General features: G+C 50.6%; 1 protein-coding gene across 6 annotated transcripts in view; it reads left to right on the top strand.

Annotated features, from left to right (window-relative positions):
- Positions 1–17,751, top strand: part of slc29a4a (solute carrier family 29 member 4a) — a 310,533-nt gene that overhangs the window by 275,851 nt on the left and 16,931 nt on the right. For all 6 annotated transcript variants that reach the window (XM_072480912.1, XM_072480914.1, XM_072480909.1 and 3 more), the window contains 2 exons: positions 4,219–4,406; positions 9,839–10,079. In XM_072480912.1, the coding sequence (XP_072337013.1) occupies positions 4,219–4,406; positions 9,839–10,079 (429 nt within the window). The remainder of the gene's footprint in view (positions 1–4,218; positions 4,407–9,838; positions 10,080–17,751) is intronic.

Genomic DNA, 17,751 nt, shown 5'->3' on the forward strand with positions numbered 1-17,751 from the left:
CTTGACCCGGCATTGGATCGCTCTAGGTCTAGGACGGGCAGGAGGCCGGCGGCGGCCAAGGTGCTGAGGGGTGGATCCATGGAGGTTTGCGAGGCCGGGGGCCAGGGAATTTTCATTCTTCTCCCATGTTCACAAGGCCTACTCCCGGATTGACCTTTTTTGTCATGAGCAGAGCGCTGATTCCGAGGGTGGAGGATACGGAGTACTCGGCGATAGCCATTTCTGATCATGCTCCGCACTGGGTGGACCTCGAGTTGGGGGAGGAGAGGGACCAGCGCCCGCTGTGGGGCCTAGAGGTGGGATTGCTGGTGGACGAGGAGGTGAGCGGGCGGGTCCGGGGGTGTATAGAGAGGTACCTGGAGGCTAATGACAATGGGGAGGTGCAAGTAGAGGTGGTCTGGGAGGCGCTGAAGGCGGTGGTCAGAGGAGAGCTGATCTCCATTAGGGCACACAAGGAGGGGGGGGAGAGGAGAGTGAGGGAGAGGTTGGTGGGGGAGATGGTGAGGGTGGATAGGAGGTACGCGGAGGCCCTGGAGGAGGGATTGCTTAGGAGCGGCGTATCCTCCAGGCTGAGTTCGATTTGTTGACCACCAGGAAGGCGGAGGCAGAGTGGAGGAAGGCGCGGGGGGCGGTATATGAATACGGAGAAAAGGCGAGTCGGATGCTGGCGCACCAGCTTTGGAAGCGAGAGGCAGCTAGGGAGATCGGGGGAGTTAGGGATGGAGGAGGGAGCACGGTGCGAAGTGCGGTGGGTATCAATGGGGTCTTCAAGGACTTCTACGAGGAACTGTACCGGTCTGAGCCCCCACTGCAAGAGGGAGGGATGGGTCGCTTTGTGGGCTGGCTGAGGTTTCCGAGGGTGGAGGAGGGGCAGGTGGCGGGGTTGGGGGTGCCGGTTGGGTTGGAGGAGTTGGTCAAAGGGATAGGGAACATGCAGGCGGGGAAGGTACCGAGGCCGGATGGGTTCCCGGTTGAATTTTACAAGAAGTATGCGGACCTGCTGGGCCCGCTGTTGGTAAGGACCTTCAACAAGGCAAGGGAAGGGGGGGCTCTGCTCCCGACGATGTCTAGAGCGCTGATTTCCCTGATCCTGAAGCGGGACAAGGATCCCCTACAGTGTGGGTCATACAAGCCGATCTCACTCTTAAATGTAGACGCAAAGTTGCTGGCAAAGATTTTGGCCATGAGGATAGAGGACTGTGTGCTGCAGGTCATACACGAGGATCAGACGGGGTTCGTGAAAGGGAGGCAGGTGAATACCAATGTACGGAGGCTCTTGAATGTTATAATGATGCCGGCGATGGAAGGGGAGGCAGAGATAGTGGCGACGATGAATGCGGAGAAGGCCTTTGATAGGGTGGAGTGGGGGGCTACCTGTGGGAGGTGTTGAAAAGGTTCGGGTTCGGGGAGGGGTTCATCAGGTGGGTGAGGCTGCTGTATGAGGCCCTGGTGGCGAGTGTGGCCACGAACAGAAGGAGGTCAGAGTATTTCCGGCTACACCGGGGGACGAGGCAGGGGTGTCCCCTGTCCCCCCTACTCTTTGCATTGGAGATTGAACCCCTGGCCATGGCGTTGAGGGAGTCGAGGAACTGGAGGGGGCTGGTGCGGGGTGGGGAGGAGCATCGGGTGTCGCTCTATGCGGATGATTTGCTGCTATATGTGGCGGACCCGGTGGGGGGAATACCGGAGGTGATGAGGATCCTTAGGGAGTTTGGAGATTTCTCCGGGTACAAGCTTAATATGGGGAAGAGCGAGTTGTTCGTAGTGCACCCGGGGGACCAGGAGAGGGGGATTGGTGAGCTCCCGCTAAAAAGGGCGGAGAGGAGTTTCAGGTACCTGGGGGTCCAGGTGGCTAGGAGCTGGGGGGCCCTGCATGAGCTTAACTTCACGAGGCTGGTGGAGCAGATGGTGGAGGAGTTTAAGAGGTGGGACGTGCTGCCACTCTCCCTGGCGGGTAGAGTGCAGTCAGTTAAAATGACGGTGCTCCCGAGGTTTTTGTTCCTGTTTCAATGCCTCCCCATCCTGATCCCTAGGGCCTTCTTCAGGTGGGTTAACAGGAGCGTTATGGGGTTTGTGTGGGCGCAGAAGACCTCGAGGGTGAGAAGGGTGTTCCTGGAGCGGTGCAGGGATGGGGGGGGGTTGGCGGGTATTAACCTCTGTGGGTATTATTGGCCCGCCAACGTGGCAATGTTGCGTAAGTGAGTGATGGAGGGGGATGAGGCGGCATGGAAGAGGCTGGAGATGGCGTCCTGTGTGGGCACGAGCCTGGAGGCACTGGTGACGGCGCCGCTGCCGCTTCCTCCAACGCGGTACACCACGAGCCCGGTGGTGGCGGCTACCCTCAAAATCTGGGGGCAATGGAGACGTCACAGGGGGGAGGTGAGGGCCTCGGTGTGGTCCCCGATTCGGGGGAACCACCGGTTTGTCCCGGGGCGGATGGATGGAGGGTTTCTGAGCTGGCACAGGGTAGGTATTAGAAGGATGGGGGACCTGTTTGTGGACGGGAAGTTCGCGAGCCTGGTGAGGTGGAGGAAAAGTTTGGGCTCCTCCCGGGGAACACCTTCGGATATATGCAGGTAAGGGTGTTTGTTCGGCGGCAGGTAGTGGAGTTCCCACTGTTGCCGCCACGCAGGGTCCAGGACAGGGTGCTGTTGGGGGTGTGGGTTGGAGAGGGAAGGATCTCGGAAACGCATCAGGTGATGCAGGAGGAGGAGGAGGCCTCGGTGGAGGAGCTAAAGGGTAAGTGGGAGGAGGAGTTGGGTGAGGAGACTGACGAGGGGACATGGGCAGATGCCCTGGAGAGGGTGAACTCTTCCCCCTCGTGTGCGAGGCTCAGCCTCATACAATTTAAGGTGCTGCATAAGGCTCACATGACCGGGGCAAGGATAAACCAGTTCTTTGGGGGTGAGGACAGGTGTGTTAGGTGCTCAGGGAGCCCAGCAAATCACACCCACATGTTCTGGGCCTGCCCAGCGCTGGCGGACGTTTGGAAGGGTGTAGCGAGGACGGTGTTGAGGGTGGTAGGTTCCAGGGTCAAGCCGGGCTGGGGGCTCGCAATGTTTGGGGTTGCAGGAGGCGAAAGAGGCCGGTATTTTGGCCTTTGCGTCCCTGGTAGCCCGGCGAAGGATTCTTCTTCAGTGGAAGGATGCGAGGCCCCCAAGCGTGGAATCCTGGATCAGCGATATGGCGGGTTTATTAAGTTGGAGAGGGTGAAATTCGCCTGAAGGGGTTCGGTACAAGGGTTCTTCAGGCGGTGGCAACCGTTCCTAGACTTCCTGGCAGAACATTAGAAGATGGTCAGCAGCGGCAGCAACCCGGGGGGGGGGGGGAGTTGGGAAGGGGGGGAGAGGGCTCGGGGGGGGTCGTTTTTCTTGAGTGGGCGTGTATTTTTGCCTTTGTGCTGATGAAGGCTGTTAATTTATTACTTATGTATATGGGTGGGGGGGGGGGTTCTTTTCTTTCTGTATTTTGTTTTTGATATTTTGTGAAAATTTGAATAAACTTTATTTATAAGTGGCATTTGATCTGTACTGGGTTGCTTAATTGGAATATACTGTGGCAGGTGTAGATAATGAGTTTTAAAAATCCCTTTGATTTAAGAACAGTTTGAACTGTTAATTGGAAAGCTGTTACTGTGTTGCTAATGCGATTGATTCTGTGTTTAAATTAAAGTTTGTTTGAGCATAAAAGAAACCTATTGGTCAGAGTCATGAGTCCTGTGGTTTAGTCTTCTTCCTTCGCAGTCTTACATGTTGTAAATTGTTGGGATTCTTGTACGAAATCCAATGTTGGCTTAATCAGTACTTACCGGGGTTCAGGCATGGGATCTTCCTGATCTGTACCATAAACACCCACCCACTGAGACAATGTGAGAGCCGACACTCCCAGTTGATGCACTGATGGAGGTAAAAACTTCTAGAACAACAAGAACTGATATGCTTGTAACTAAAATGGGTTCAATGTTGTAACATGCACCAATCATGCCACTTAAGCAAAGAGATGGACGCTTCCAACTTTTGATGGTTTGAAAATGTCCAATCTAGATTTTTCTGAATGAATTGGTACTAGTTCAGATCAGAGCATTTTGGAATTTAACCCTGGTTCCAAATCAGTTCTTAAAGGATCATTTTAAATGCACCAAAATATTTTCTGTTGTAATAATACATTTCTTAAAGGGTTTTTTTTTGTTTGATTTACAAGTCATTTGTTCTCTTGTAGACATCATGCTGCACCGATACATCGTGGCCCGGGTTATTTGGCCATACATGCTTTCCATCGCTCTAACCTACTTCATCACACTCTGCCTGTTTCCTGGACTGGAGTCTGAAATTCGGAACTGCACTTTGGGGGAGTGGCTGCCGATTCTAATCATGGCCATTTTTAACCTGTCTGATTTTGTGGGAAAGGTAAAAGCTTTGAACTCTTATCACTGTCTTTCCACATTAGTTTTGTCAATGATAACGATACTGTACTTTTTTTAAAATAAAAAACATTTATGTGACCGTTTTCATGGTCGGGCGAGTCTGCCCCACGACCACTACGAGCGAGGTCAGAGAATTTGGCGCTCAGCCAAATCTTCCCATTCACAGCAGTGGGACCACAGAATCCCGCTGCCATGAACAGATGGAGAATTCTGGCCAATAAGTCTATTGGTAGGAGCTTTCCGTGAGTGAATTGGCTGCCGTGCACCCCACACACTTGTGATTACACTTGCAAAGTAGTTCTGTGCAAAGAGCTTTGTGACTTCCTGAGGTCACGATAAGTGCTAAATAAATGAAAGTCTTCCAGTTTCGACAGGTCAAGAATGCTGCTTCCTAACTACTAATAATATCCTTAATCACACATTAGCACAATACGCTCTCCTCGATTTCAGCCACTGTCATTATGCAAACATTCAGATGCTGTCACATTTGCTACCGAAGCTTTGCTCCCTTTTCTCAAATTGCTTGCCCTGAGTCACTGGGCTGGATTCTCCCAAAATGGGGTTATGTCCCCACTCCGGCGTGAAAACGCTGGCGTTGCACTCCCCAGTTTCTTGCAAAAAAATAAAAGTTGATTCACTTACCTTCAGGGTAAGGGACCCGGGGAGCTTCACGCAGCTTTGGCTGCGGATATGGGCCCCCGCACTTCTGGATCCGGGTCCTCGCATGTGCACTGCGGTGGCCTCCAGAGGCCACGCCGAGCACCATGGCGAACTCGGACCACGGACCAAGACAGAGAAACTAGGCGCCCCCAATCTGCCGTGCTCCCTTGCATCGGGCCGGCACGATCTCTCCCCCAGCCGCCCATGAAGCCCCCCCCTCCCCCGGTGCCCGATCCCCCCCCCCACCAGGGTGGCCACTGACTGAGTCCGCAGCCGCCGCGCGAGGGTCCCGACCGGCCAGACCACGTTAGTTCCACACCGTCGGGAACTCGGCCTGTCGGGAGTGGAGGTTCGCTGGGCGGGCCTCTGGCAATGGCCCCCAGCCGCGCAGCGTAATTCGCGGACGTGCGGATTCAGGGCCCGGAGATTCGTCGGAGTGGCACCGGGCCCGATTCCGTCGGGAAAGTCGATTCTCTGCCAAACGCGATTTCGGCATGGGGCTGTGGAGATTGCACATTCTCCCCTTGTCTGCATGGGTCTCACCCCCACAACCGAAAAAGATGTGCAGGGTAGGTGGATTGACCACCTAAATTGTCTGGAAAAAAAAGAGTTGGGTACTTTAAACTAAAAATAAATAGTTCTATTTATTTTGCCTAGAAAAGAAAAGTGATTTGACTTCAAAACAATCACCCATTGGTTGTGTATTATTCTTGAGGACATGGTAAAGTGCTCCATAAATGTGAGTTCTTCCTTCCTCCCTCTCTCCCCGCTTCTCTGGAGCTGTGCTGGAGGATATCCCTGTCAATGTTCGTTGTTGCTTCCTACAGATAACCTGTGTGTGCAGAAGAGAGCAGCATTTGGTGACATTAACCTAATCTAGGATTTAAGTAGATGAGATTCTTATTGCTAATTATGGAGTCAGGGTAGAGAGGCCTCCAGCAGTGAATGGCAGCTTCAACAGTCAGCCCTGCATTGGGGTGTCAGCTTAGGTTCTGTACCCAAGTCCTGGAGCGAACCTGCAACCAATTTAGTTAGAGGTAGGTTCATTACCAACTGAGCCACGCTGTGACCAGGTTCGCATGTTCATGAAGGACCAATGCGTTTAAACATTCGATGATTCCATGGTAATGCAGGAGGGCATAATAAATAATTATTATGAACTATTAACATTGTCAGTCCCGGTCTATCACTGAGTGGCAGAGTTGAAATTCAATAGTGCCAGTGAAGCCAATGGTAGATTTTTGATATTTGTTGTAAGTGTGTCCTGTTTCCAAAATGTCCACCTTTATTACACCGATCAAATGTGTGAGTCCCACCTCTGCCAGAGTGAGGCCTTAGCATTGCTCGTGTGCCTCTTTCATGCAGGATATTGGGACAAACAGGGAATTGCAAAGTTGCAAGGAGTTGTGTCAGCTCCCATTATCCCCTCCTTCTTAACATCTGTGTGTCATGTGACTGAAACACCACATGCACCAAATGAGACAAAGATCTGACAGAACCAGGACACACTTCAACTCCGACCCATTCACCTCCCTGGCCATGCCAAATATTGTATCGTTACACGGACTTGGCCACAACTTTTTTTTAACTTATTCTGCTGTCTTCATTAACTCCTCTCACACCTGTTCTTCCTGAATTAGTTTGAGGTCAAACACAGGGGGTGGGATTTTCCCTTCTGACAGCAGAGTGTTGGTGCCGTCGTAAAAACCGGAGCGTTTAACGGCGGCATTATCGGACTGCTAAGTGTAGCGATCCTCTGCCCTACAGGGGGCCGGCACGGCAGTGGAGTGACTCACGCCGCTCGAGCTGCCGATACCGGCGTCAAACGTGCGCCGCAGGTCTGCGCATGCGCACTGCATGCGCGGTAGCTTCCTTCTCCGCGCCGGCCCCAACGCCACATGGTGTAGGGCTACAGGGGCCGGCGCGGAGTAAAAGAGGCCCCCACCAGGAGAGGCCGGCCCGTCAATCGGTAGGCCCCGATCGTTGGCCAGGCCACGGTGGAGGCCCCCCATCGGGGTCGGATCTCCGCCCCCCACCAGGCCGCCGCCCGCAGGATGGACACCGAGGTACCGCCAGGTAAGACCACACATGAACTCTGGCTTTCTTGGTGGCCACTCGGCCCATCCCGCGCGGAGAATCGTCCAATCTTCTCCTAATGCTCAATGTTGCAAAGTCAAAACCGGAATTCTCTTGCCATTGGGATTTTCTGTTCCCGCTAGCAGTGCACCCCCGCCCATGGGTTTCCCATTGACAAACGGCGGGAAGAGAGAATCCCACGGCCAGTGAATGGCGTGCCACCGAGAAACAAGGATCTGGGGGACTGGAGAATCCCACCCAAAATGTTTTTGTTTGATTCATCCTGGGATGTGGGCATCTTTGGTAAGGCCAGCATTTATTGTCCATCTGCAGTTGCCTTTGAGAAGGTGGTGGTGGTGAACCATCTTCCTGAACCATGTTGGTTTCTGAGTAGCAGAAAGCAACGAAAAGATTGCAATTATATCGAACAAACATTCACCACAGTCACTTGGCAGTCGTGGTTTAAGGTGGGACCGCCAACCATCCAGGAGAAAACTCAGAGGGGCATTAAGAAGAGTAGTGTTTTTTGTTTTTAATTTTCTTTGAACACCTCTGTGACATGTTGAGCGGCCAATTGTAGGAATGTGGGGCCAGGACAGTTGGAGGCAGGAGGTCATGTGATGAAACCGCCAAAAATACTTTCAACAAGAGTTGACAATCCTAACGTATAAATGAACAAGGGGCCCATCTGATCGCCATGTAGTGCACATACTCATTGAATGTACTTCTGGACTGTGAGTGAGATTGCAAGAGATTAAGTGAATTGAATGTTCACTCCAGAATTAGGACTGCACAGTCTGCAATATACCCTTGGGTTTGTGCCCCGGGTTTTCATTCTGGAAAGCGGGTGTTAAGGGTGGGGGGTTAAGCCCAGGGTGCCTGGAAACAGAGCACAGGTAGCCAACGGATACCGAGGTGGACTGATTAAAAGGTCCACTTTAGTATTCTGGGAGTTTATAATAAATAACAAGGAAACAAAAAGGAGCCCTCCAGCCCTCACCCCCTTATTCATTACCATGCCCCGTCCATGCCATCTCATGCCAGCCAACCAGTCCCTCATACTCTCCACGCCAACCTAAGTCCCACTACGCAACACCTGTGGTCCTTTATAGCCCCGTGCCAACTTAGTGCCAACTCATACCAGCCTGTACTCCTCACCCTCCACCATTTTCCCATCTGCCCTTCATGCCAACCCACCCCGGATCCACCATGGGCAGACCTAATGAGCCATGGTGAGATACATACAGCAGAATTCTCCCTTCCGGGGACTATGTCCCACGTCGGCGGGGAAACTGGCGCCGGCGTCAACGGGCCCCCAAAGTGAAGAATTCTCACCAGTCTCGGGGGGCTAGGTGGACGGCGGAGGAGTTGGCACCGTTCCAGTCGGCGCCGAATGGACGGCGCGAGTTCGCGCATGCGCCGAAGGACTGGCGTGATCTCGCGCATGCGCGAAACCGCCGGCGTGGTTCCACGTATGCGCAGACCGGTCGTCGTATTTTGGCGCATGCGCGGGGGATTCTCTTCTAAGCGCCAGCCATGGCGGAGCCCTACAGGGGCCGGCGCGGAAGGAAGAAGTGTCCCCACGGAACAGGCCCGCCCGCAGATCAGTGGGCCCCGATCGCGGGCCAGGCCACCGTGGAGGGCCCCCCCCGGGATTGGATCCCCCTGCATCCCCCGAGGACCGCCCCCGCCGACTTACCTGCCAGGTTCCGCCGTGTGGAACCATGCGTAACCCACGCCGGCGGGATTGGGCAAAAATGGACGGCCGCTCGGCCCATCGGGGCCTAGAGAATTGCCGGGGGGGCCTCTGCCAACGGCCCCCGACTGGCATGGCGTGAATCCTGCCCCCGCCCAAAATACGGCGTTGGAGAATATGGCAGCCGGTGTCGGGATTCGCGCCGCCCTCCATGGGATTCTCCGGCCCGGTGGGGGGGTCGGAGAATCCCATCCATAACATTCTAAGTGCAGACCTCACTGTTTAAAATAAACTGTGAAATGGAAGGCCCCTACTGTCATAATGATTGGTTGTGGATTGAGTCACGCAGCCCTAATCATATAATAACATCCCTGGGCTGTGTCAACAGATAGATGGTGAAATTGCATGAAGCCACAGCAGACTGTATTTTCTTTTTCAAAAATTTAAAAGGCTTGGGTATTTAAATGATTTGGTAGGTCAATAATTCCACTGAGCCCATCCACTTTTACACACATTCATGGCTACTCTTAATAATCTCAAAGGTGCTCCTTACCTCTCCAAAACGAGAATCTAAATCTCTCCAAATAACTCTGGCAGCATGATACCTTTTCTTCAAATGTCTAAAGCTCATGAGCTGTGGTTGGGACATTCCAGTGATGAAAGTTGCATCTGTTTGAAGGTGGCTATACTTCTGCATGTACAGCCTCCTCCAAGAACCATGGATGTGCAAAGTACAACCGACGAAAATGGTGAGTGCTAGGTTTGAGGGGGCAGGACTTCCAGCGCCATTTTGACTAAGGTTCGGAGCCCTCTGGCTTTGCGAAAAATTCGGGCCAATAGATCCAACACAAGGCCTTGGATAGTCAGTACCGGAGCTGTGCCCCTTAGCAGGATTCACAACTAAAATAACTTTTCTCTGCTTCGGGGTATGAAAGTGCAATTTGCTCATTACTCGATACCTCTGTGTTTTTTTGGTGTCATAGATACTTGCGGCTTTACCATATGACTGGAAGGGAATTCATCTCCTCATCTGGTCCTGCACCCGGGTTATCTTTATCCCACTCTTCCTCCTGTGTGTGCTCCCAAGTGACCGGCCTACTTTCAATCATCCTGCCTGGCCTTGTGTTTTCTCTCTGCTAATGGGGATTTCAAACGGCTATTTTGGCAGCGTGCCAATGATCTTAGCAGCGGGCAAAGTCAGCCCAGAACAGAGAGAGCTGGCAGGTAAGCAGCAACAGTTTCACTTTCTCTGGGGAATCAGTGAAATGAGAGCATTGTATTTGCCGTCGGCAACTCTTGTCATTGCCATGGTGATCTCTATGGGTGTCATTAGCAATAACTTAATTGGCTTCCTGGTCAATTGTACTGTTTTTAGCTGGTAGGACTGATCAATTTATTGACTGTTATTTTGTGCAAGTCTTTTACCCTGTTCTACTTGTCTGAAACTAGCCAATTCCTAACACTCCAATTCATAAGCATGCCACTGCGCTCTTAAAGGGGAAAGCGAGTCAAGAGGAGTCATTTCTGATGAAAGTCACCCCTTACATCCACAGGAGGAAAGCATAATCATAAATATGTCTGTTGTAATTTGCACAAAACCGACTTTCAAGACTGTGGTCTACCAGAGAGGGCATTCCAGTTCGCCACTCTGTGGTCTGCCAGAGTGGGCCCTATTCCAGTTGCCACTCTGTGGTCTGCCAGAGAGGGCCCTATTCCAGTTCACCACTCTGGTCTGCCAGAGAGGGTCCTATTCCAGTTCGCCACTCTGTGGTCTGCCAGAGAGGGCCCTATTCCAGTTCGCCACTCTGTAGTCTGCCAGAGAGGGTCCTATTCCAGTTCGCCACTCTGTGGTCTGCCAGAGAGGGCCCTATTCCAGTTCACCACTCTGGTCTGCCAGAGAGGGTCCTATTCCAGTTCGCCACTCTGTAGTCTGCCAGAGAGGGCCGTATTCCAGTTCGCCACTCTGTGGTCTGCCAGAGAGGGTCCTATTGCAGTTCGCCACTCTGTGGTCTGCCAGAGAGGGCCCTATTCCAGTTCGCCACTCTGGTCTGCCAGAGAGGGTCCTATTCCAGTTTGCCACTCTGTGGTCTGCCAGAGAGGGCCCTATTCCAGTTCGCCACTCTGTGGTCTGCCAGAGAGGGTCCTATTCCAGTTCGCCACTCTGTAGTCTGCCAGAGAGGGCCCTATTCCAGTTCACCACTCTGGTCTGCCAGAGAGGGCCGTATTCCAGTTCGCCACTCTGTGGTCTGCCAGAGAGGGCCTTATTCCAGTTCGCCACTCTGGAGCTGAGCTGCGGATATCACTGACTATAAGGAGCATTTGAACATCTGAAGCAACCAGAGACTTAACCAGGGGCCGCCCAATCCTGGGCAAAATGTTTCCTGCCGTGGCAAGAACCCAGGGTAGGGTTGCCAACTGTGATTAAATATTTTCACGGAGGTTTAATCACACAAATGACTCCAGCCATTAGTCGGCCAACATCTCCATCCTTGTGATGTAGGCCTTCCTAGGCCAACTGGAAAGCAAAAAGACTCATTACCCAATTAGATGATGTTTGACCGACAGCCGAACAGCTTTCGTTCCCCCAAGCCCCCCTCCCCCCACGGCCCATCCTCTCGCCACCGCCCATCCTCCCCCCACCGCCCATCCTCCCCCCACGGCCCATCCTACCCCCACCGCCCATCCTCCCCCGACCGCCCATCCTCCCCCCACCATCCATCCTCCCCCCACCATCCATCCTCCCCCCACGGCCCATCCTCCCCCCCCACCGCCCATCCTCTCCCGACCGCCCATCCTCCCCCCACCATCCATCCTCCCCCCACCATCCATCCTCCCCCCACCATCCATCCTCCCCCCACGGCCCATCCTCCCCCCACCGCCCATCCTCCCCCGACCGCCCATCCTCCCCCCACCATCCATCCTCCCCCCACCATCCATCCTCCCCCCACGGCCCATCCTCCCCCCCACCGCCCATCCTCTCCCGACCGCCCATTCTCCCCCCACCGCCCATCCTCCCCCCACCGCCCATCCTCCCCCCACCGCTCATCCTCCCCCCACCGCCCATCCTCCCCCCACCGCCCATCCTCCCCCGACCGCCCATTCTCCCCCCACCCCCATCCTCCCCCCACCGTCCATCCTCCCCCAACGGCACATCCTCCCCCCCACCGCCCATCCTCCCCCGACCGCCCATCCTCCCCCCACCGCCCATCCTCCCCCCACCGCCCATCTTCCCCCGCATTTTCAATATTTTTCTAACTGGGAAAGAGAAAGAAAATGACAAAAAATATATATATTTACTGTCCCGAAGATTTTTCTCGAGGGTTGCACACGGCAGTTTCCTGGAGATTGATCTTCAATTCCTGGAGACTCCAGGCCCATCCCAAGGTTACCACCAGGCAGATAAATTGGAATGTTGTCTTTGGGCTGAAATGATTTCCAGTGCTCAGTAAATCGCAGGTAGTGGGCGCATGCTTAGCCCACTCCATGCTGGCTACCTGCAAGGCTCCACCAACCTTGCAAATTTGCCCTTCAATATAGTTTTTCAGTATTACTGGGACAGCAGTTCATAACAACTTGCATTTATACAGCATCTTTAATATATGTCAACTCCCCAAGGCACCTCACAGGAACATTATCGAACAAAATTTATTACTGAGCTACATAACGATGTTTTAGGGCACGTGACCAAATGGTTGGTCAATGTGGATTTTAAGGAGCTTCTTAAACAGATAAAAGAGGCACAGAGGTTTGGTCAGAGAATTCTGCATCTTAGGGCTTAGGCATATGAAGACCGTGAAACCAGCGGTGGAGCAATTAAAATGTGGCTGGGGCGTTTTTCATGCCAAACGGCATAACTTTGAATTGGTATATACCATCTGGAGTCACAAAAGCTGAAATCGCCTTCGCCCTTTCATAACAACATAAGAAAATAAAAACTAGGAGCAGGAGGAGGCCATCTGGCCCCTCGAGTCTGCTCCGCCACTCAATGAGGTCATGGCTGATCTTTTGTGGACTCAGCTCCACTTTCCAGCCGAACACCATAACCCTTAATCCCTTTATTTGTCAAAAAAACTACCTATCTTTATCTTAAAAACATTTAATGAAGGAGCCTCTACTGCTTCACTGGGCAAGGAATTCCATAGATTCACAATCCTTTGGGTGAAGAAGATCCTCCTAAACTCAGTCCTAAATCTACTTCCCCTTATTTTGAGGCTATGCCCCCTAGATCTGCTTTCACCCGCCAGTGGAAACAACCTGCCCGCATCTATCCGATCTATTCCCTTCATAATTTTATATGTTTCTATAAGATCCCCCCCCTCATCCTTCTAAATTCCAACAAGTACAGTCCCAGTCTACTCAACCTCTCCTTGTAATCCAACCCCTTCAGCTCTAGGATTAACCTAGTGAATCTCCTCTGCACATCCTCCAGTGCCACTATGCCCTTTCTCAAGTAAGGAGACAAAACTGAACACAATACTCCAGGTGTTGCCTCACTAACACCTTATACAATTGCAGCTTAACCGCCCTAGTCTTAAACTCCATCCCTCTAGCAATGAAGGACAACATTCCATTCGCCTTTTTAATAACCTGTTGCACCTGTAAACCAACGTTTTGCGACTCATGCACTAGCACACCCAGGTCTCTGCACAACAGCATGTGTTAATATTTTATCATTTAAATAATAATCCCTTTTGCTGTTATTCCTACCAAAATGGATAACCTCACATTTGTCAACATTGTCTTCCATCTGCCAGACCCTAGCCCATTCACTTAGCCTATCCAAATCCCTCTGCAGACTTCCAGTATCCTCTGCACTTTTTGCTTTACCACTCATCTTAGTGTCGTCTGCAAACTTGGACACATTGCCCTTGGTCCCCAACTCCAAATCATCTATGTAAATTGTGAACAATTGTGGGCCCAACACTGATCCCTGAGGGACACCACTAGCTACTGATTGCCAACAAGAGAAACACCCATTAATCCCCACTCTTTGCTTTCTATTAATTAACCAATTCTCTATCCATGCTATTACTTTACCCTTAATGCCATGCATATTTATCTTATGCAGCAACCTTTTGTGTGGCACCTTGTCAAAGGCTTTCTGGAAATCCAGATATACCACATCCATTGGCTCCCCATTATCTACCGCACTGGTAATGTCCTCAAAACTTTCCACTAAATTATTTAGGCACGACCTGCCCTTCATGAACCCATGCTGCGTCTGCCCAATGGGACAATTTCCATCCAGATGCCTCGCTATTTCTTCCTTGATGATAGATTCCAGCATCTTCCCTACTACCGAAGTTAAGCTTACTGGCCTATAATTACCCGCTTTCTGCTTACATCCTTTTTTAAACAGTGGTGTCACGTTTGCTAATTTCCAATCTGCTGGGACCACCCCAGAGTCTAGTGAATTTTGGTAAATTATCACTAGTGCATTTGCAATTTCCCTAGCCATCTCTTTTAGCACTCTGGGATGCATTCCATCAGGGCCAGGAGACTTGTCTACCTTTAGCCCCATTAGCTTCCCCATCATTACCTCCTTAGTGATAACAATCCTCTCAAGGTCCTCACCTGTCATAGCCTCATTTCTATCAGTCACTGGCATGTTATTTGTGTCTTCCACTGTGAAGACCGACCCAAAAAACCTGTTCAGTTCCTCAGCCATTTCCTCATCTCCCATTATTAAATCTCCCTTCTCATCCTCTAAAGGACCAATATTTACCTCACCACTCTTTTTTGTTTTATATATTTGTAGAAACTTTTACTATATGTTTTTATATTCTGAGCAAGTTTACTCTCATAATCTATCTTACTCTTCTTTATAGCTTTTTTAGTAGCTTTCTGTTGCCCCCTAAAGATTTCCCAGTCTTCTAGTCTCCCACTAATCTTTGCCACTTTATATGCTTTTTCCTTCAATTTGATACTCTCCCTTATTTTCTTGGATATCCATGGTCGATTTTCCCTCTTCCTACCGTCCTTCCTTTTTGTTGGTATAAACCTTTGCTGAGCACTGTGAAAAATCGCTTGGAAGGTTCTTCACTGTTCCTCAATTGTTTCACCATAAAGTCTTTGCTCCCAGTCCACCTTAGCTAGTTCTTCTCTCATCCCATTGTAATCTCCTTTGTTTAAGCACAAAACACTAGTGTTTGATTTTACCTTCTCACCCTCCATCTGTATTTTTAAATTCCACCATATTGTGATTGCTCCTTCCGAGAGGATCCCTAACTGTGAGATCATGAATTAATCCTGTCTCATTACACAGGATCTGATCTAGGACCGCTTGTTCCCTCGTAGGTTCCATTACATACTGTTCCAGGAAACGATCGCGGATACATTCTATAAACTCGTCCTCAAGGCTGCATTAACCGACCTGGTTAAACCAATCGACATGTAGATTAAAATCCCCCATGATAAATGCTGTACCATTTCTACATGCATCCGTTATTTCTTTGTTTATTGCCTGCCCCACCATAATGTCACTATTTGGTGGCCTATAGACTCCTCCTATCAGTGACTTTTTCGCCTTATTATTCCTGATTTCCACCCAAATAGATTCAACCTTTTGCTCCATAGCACCGATGACATCCCTTACTATTGCCTGGATGTCATCCTTAAATAACAGAACGACACCACCTCCCTTACCATCCACTCTGTCCTTCCGAATAGTTTGATACCCTTGGATATTTAACTCCCAGTCGTGACCATCCTTTAACCATGTTTCAGTAATGGCCACTAAATCACTAAATCATAGTCATTCATGATAATTTGCGGCATCAACTCATTTACCTTATTCCGAATACTACGAGTATTCAGGTAAAGTACTCTTATGTTGGCTTTTTTATCTCTGTTTTGATTCTTAACACCTCAATCAGTACCTCTCCCAAGTTATATTTCCTCTTAACTTTTCTCCTAATTTTCCTTGTCGTTGAACCCATATCTTCATGTAACAACCTTCCGCGTCGCTTACCATTAATGTTTTTACTTCCCGTTTTATTCCTTTTAGTATTACTGGTCCTATTCACTGAGCTCCCTTCAGTCACTGTACCTTGTACTGTCGCCCTTTTTGATTTTTGACTATGGCTCCTCTGCCTTACACTTTCCCCCTTACTGCCTTTTGTTTCTGTCCCTGTTTTACTACCTTCCAACTTCCTGCATCGGTTCCCATCCCCCTGCCACATTAGTTTAAACCCTCCCCAACAGCTCTAGAAAACACCCCCCCAGGACATCGGTTCCAGTCCTGCCCTGGTGCAGACCATCCAGTTTGTCCTGGTCCCACCTCCCCCAGAACTGGTTCCAATGCCCCAGGAATTTGAATCCCTCCGTCTTGCACCATCTCTCGAGCCACGCATACATCCTATCTATCCTGACAGTCCTACTCTGACTAGCTCGTGGCACTGGTAGCAATCCTGAGATTACTACCTTTGAGGTCCTACTTTTTAATTTAACTCCTAACTCCCTGAATTCAGCTTGTAGGACCTCGTCCCGTTTTTTACCTATATCATTGGTGCCTATGTGCACCACGACAGCTGGCTGTTCACCCTGCCCCCCCAGGATGTCCTGCAGCTGCTCCGAGACATCCTTGACCCTTGCACCAGGGAGGCAACATACCATCCTGGAGTCTCGATTGCGTCCACAGAACCGCCTGTCTATTTCCCTTACGATTGAGTCCACTATCACTATAGCCCTGCCATTCTTCTTCCTGCCCAGCTGCATAGAAGAGCCAGCCCTGGTGCCATGAACCTGGCTGATGCTGCCTTCCCCTGGTGAGCCATCTCCCCCAACAGTATCCAAAGCGGTATATCTGTTTTGCAGGGAGATGACCACAGGGGACACCGGCACTGCCTTCCTACTCTTGCTCTGTCTTTTGGTCACCCATTTTCTATCTCCCTCAGAACCTTTCACCTGCGGTGTGACCAACTCGTGCTATCCACGACATCCTCAGCATCACAGATGCTCCAAAGTGAGTCCATCTGAAGCTCCAGAGCCGTCAAGCGGTCTAACAGGAGCTGCAACTGGACACACTTCTTGCACGTGAAGGAGCCAGGGACAGTGGACGTGTCCCTGAGCTCCCACATCGCACATGAGGAGCATGACATGGGTCTGAGATCTCCTGCCATGTCTTAAACCTTAGGTTAACTTATACAACTACAATTCCAAAAAACGAAAGAAAAAATAAATAAATTAGACAATGAAAAGAAAAACTACTTACCAGTCATCTACCAGGGATAAAAAGCACCTCCTCCCCACCCAGCTTCGAATTCCCACCAAGATTCAAATTCCCAAACTCCACCTAGAATCAATATCCCAAACTCACTCTTTGCTGTCTCACTCTGGCTATGTCTTCTCTGGCTCACTGGGAGAACTCACTTTTGGATAAAGGTACCTTCCAGTAATCTTTAAGTAAATCCAGTTTGGAAATAAAAGCCGAGTCTCCCACTTTCTCAATGCAATCCTCCAAACGTGAGATAGGATAAGAGTCCGTTCTTGTAACTGCATTAACCTTTCTATAGTCCACACACAACCGTTGGGTACCGTCTGGTTTAGTTACCATCACTATGGGTGAGCTCCATTGGCTGCAACCCACTTCAATTATGCCATTTTTAAGCATATTCTCAATCTCTTTGTTAACCTGTGCCAATTTTAAAGGGTTAAGTCTATATGGATGTTGTTTGATTGGAACAGCATTTCCCACATCGACATCATGTCTAGCCATTTTAGTACTTCCCAATTTATCTGTACAAACTTGCCCACGTGAAAGCAATAACTCTTTCAGGTCAGTCCGTTTTTCCTCTGGAAGGTAACTCAACAATTTATCTCTATTTTTAAGAACATCCTCATTTTCCAATTTAATTTGAGGTATGTCAAATTCACAGTCATCTGGATTTGGTTCGTC

This window comes from Scyliorhinus torazame, chromosome 17 (assembly GCF_047496885.1).
Source record: "Scyliorhinus torazame isolate Kashiwa2021f chromosome 17, sScyTor2.1, whole genome shotgun sequence".
Classification (NCBI taxonomy): Eukaryota; Metazoa; Chordata; class Chondrichthyes; order Carcharhiniformes; family Scyliorhinidae; genus Scyliorhinus; species Scyliorhinus torazame.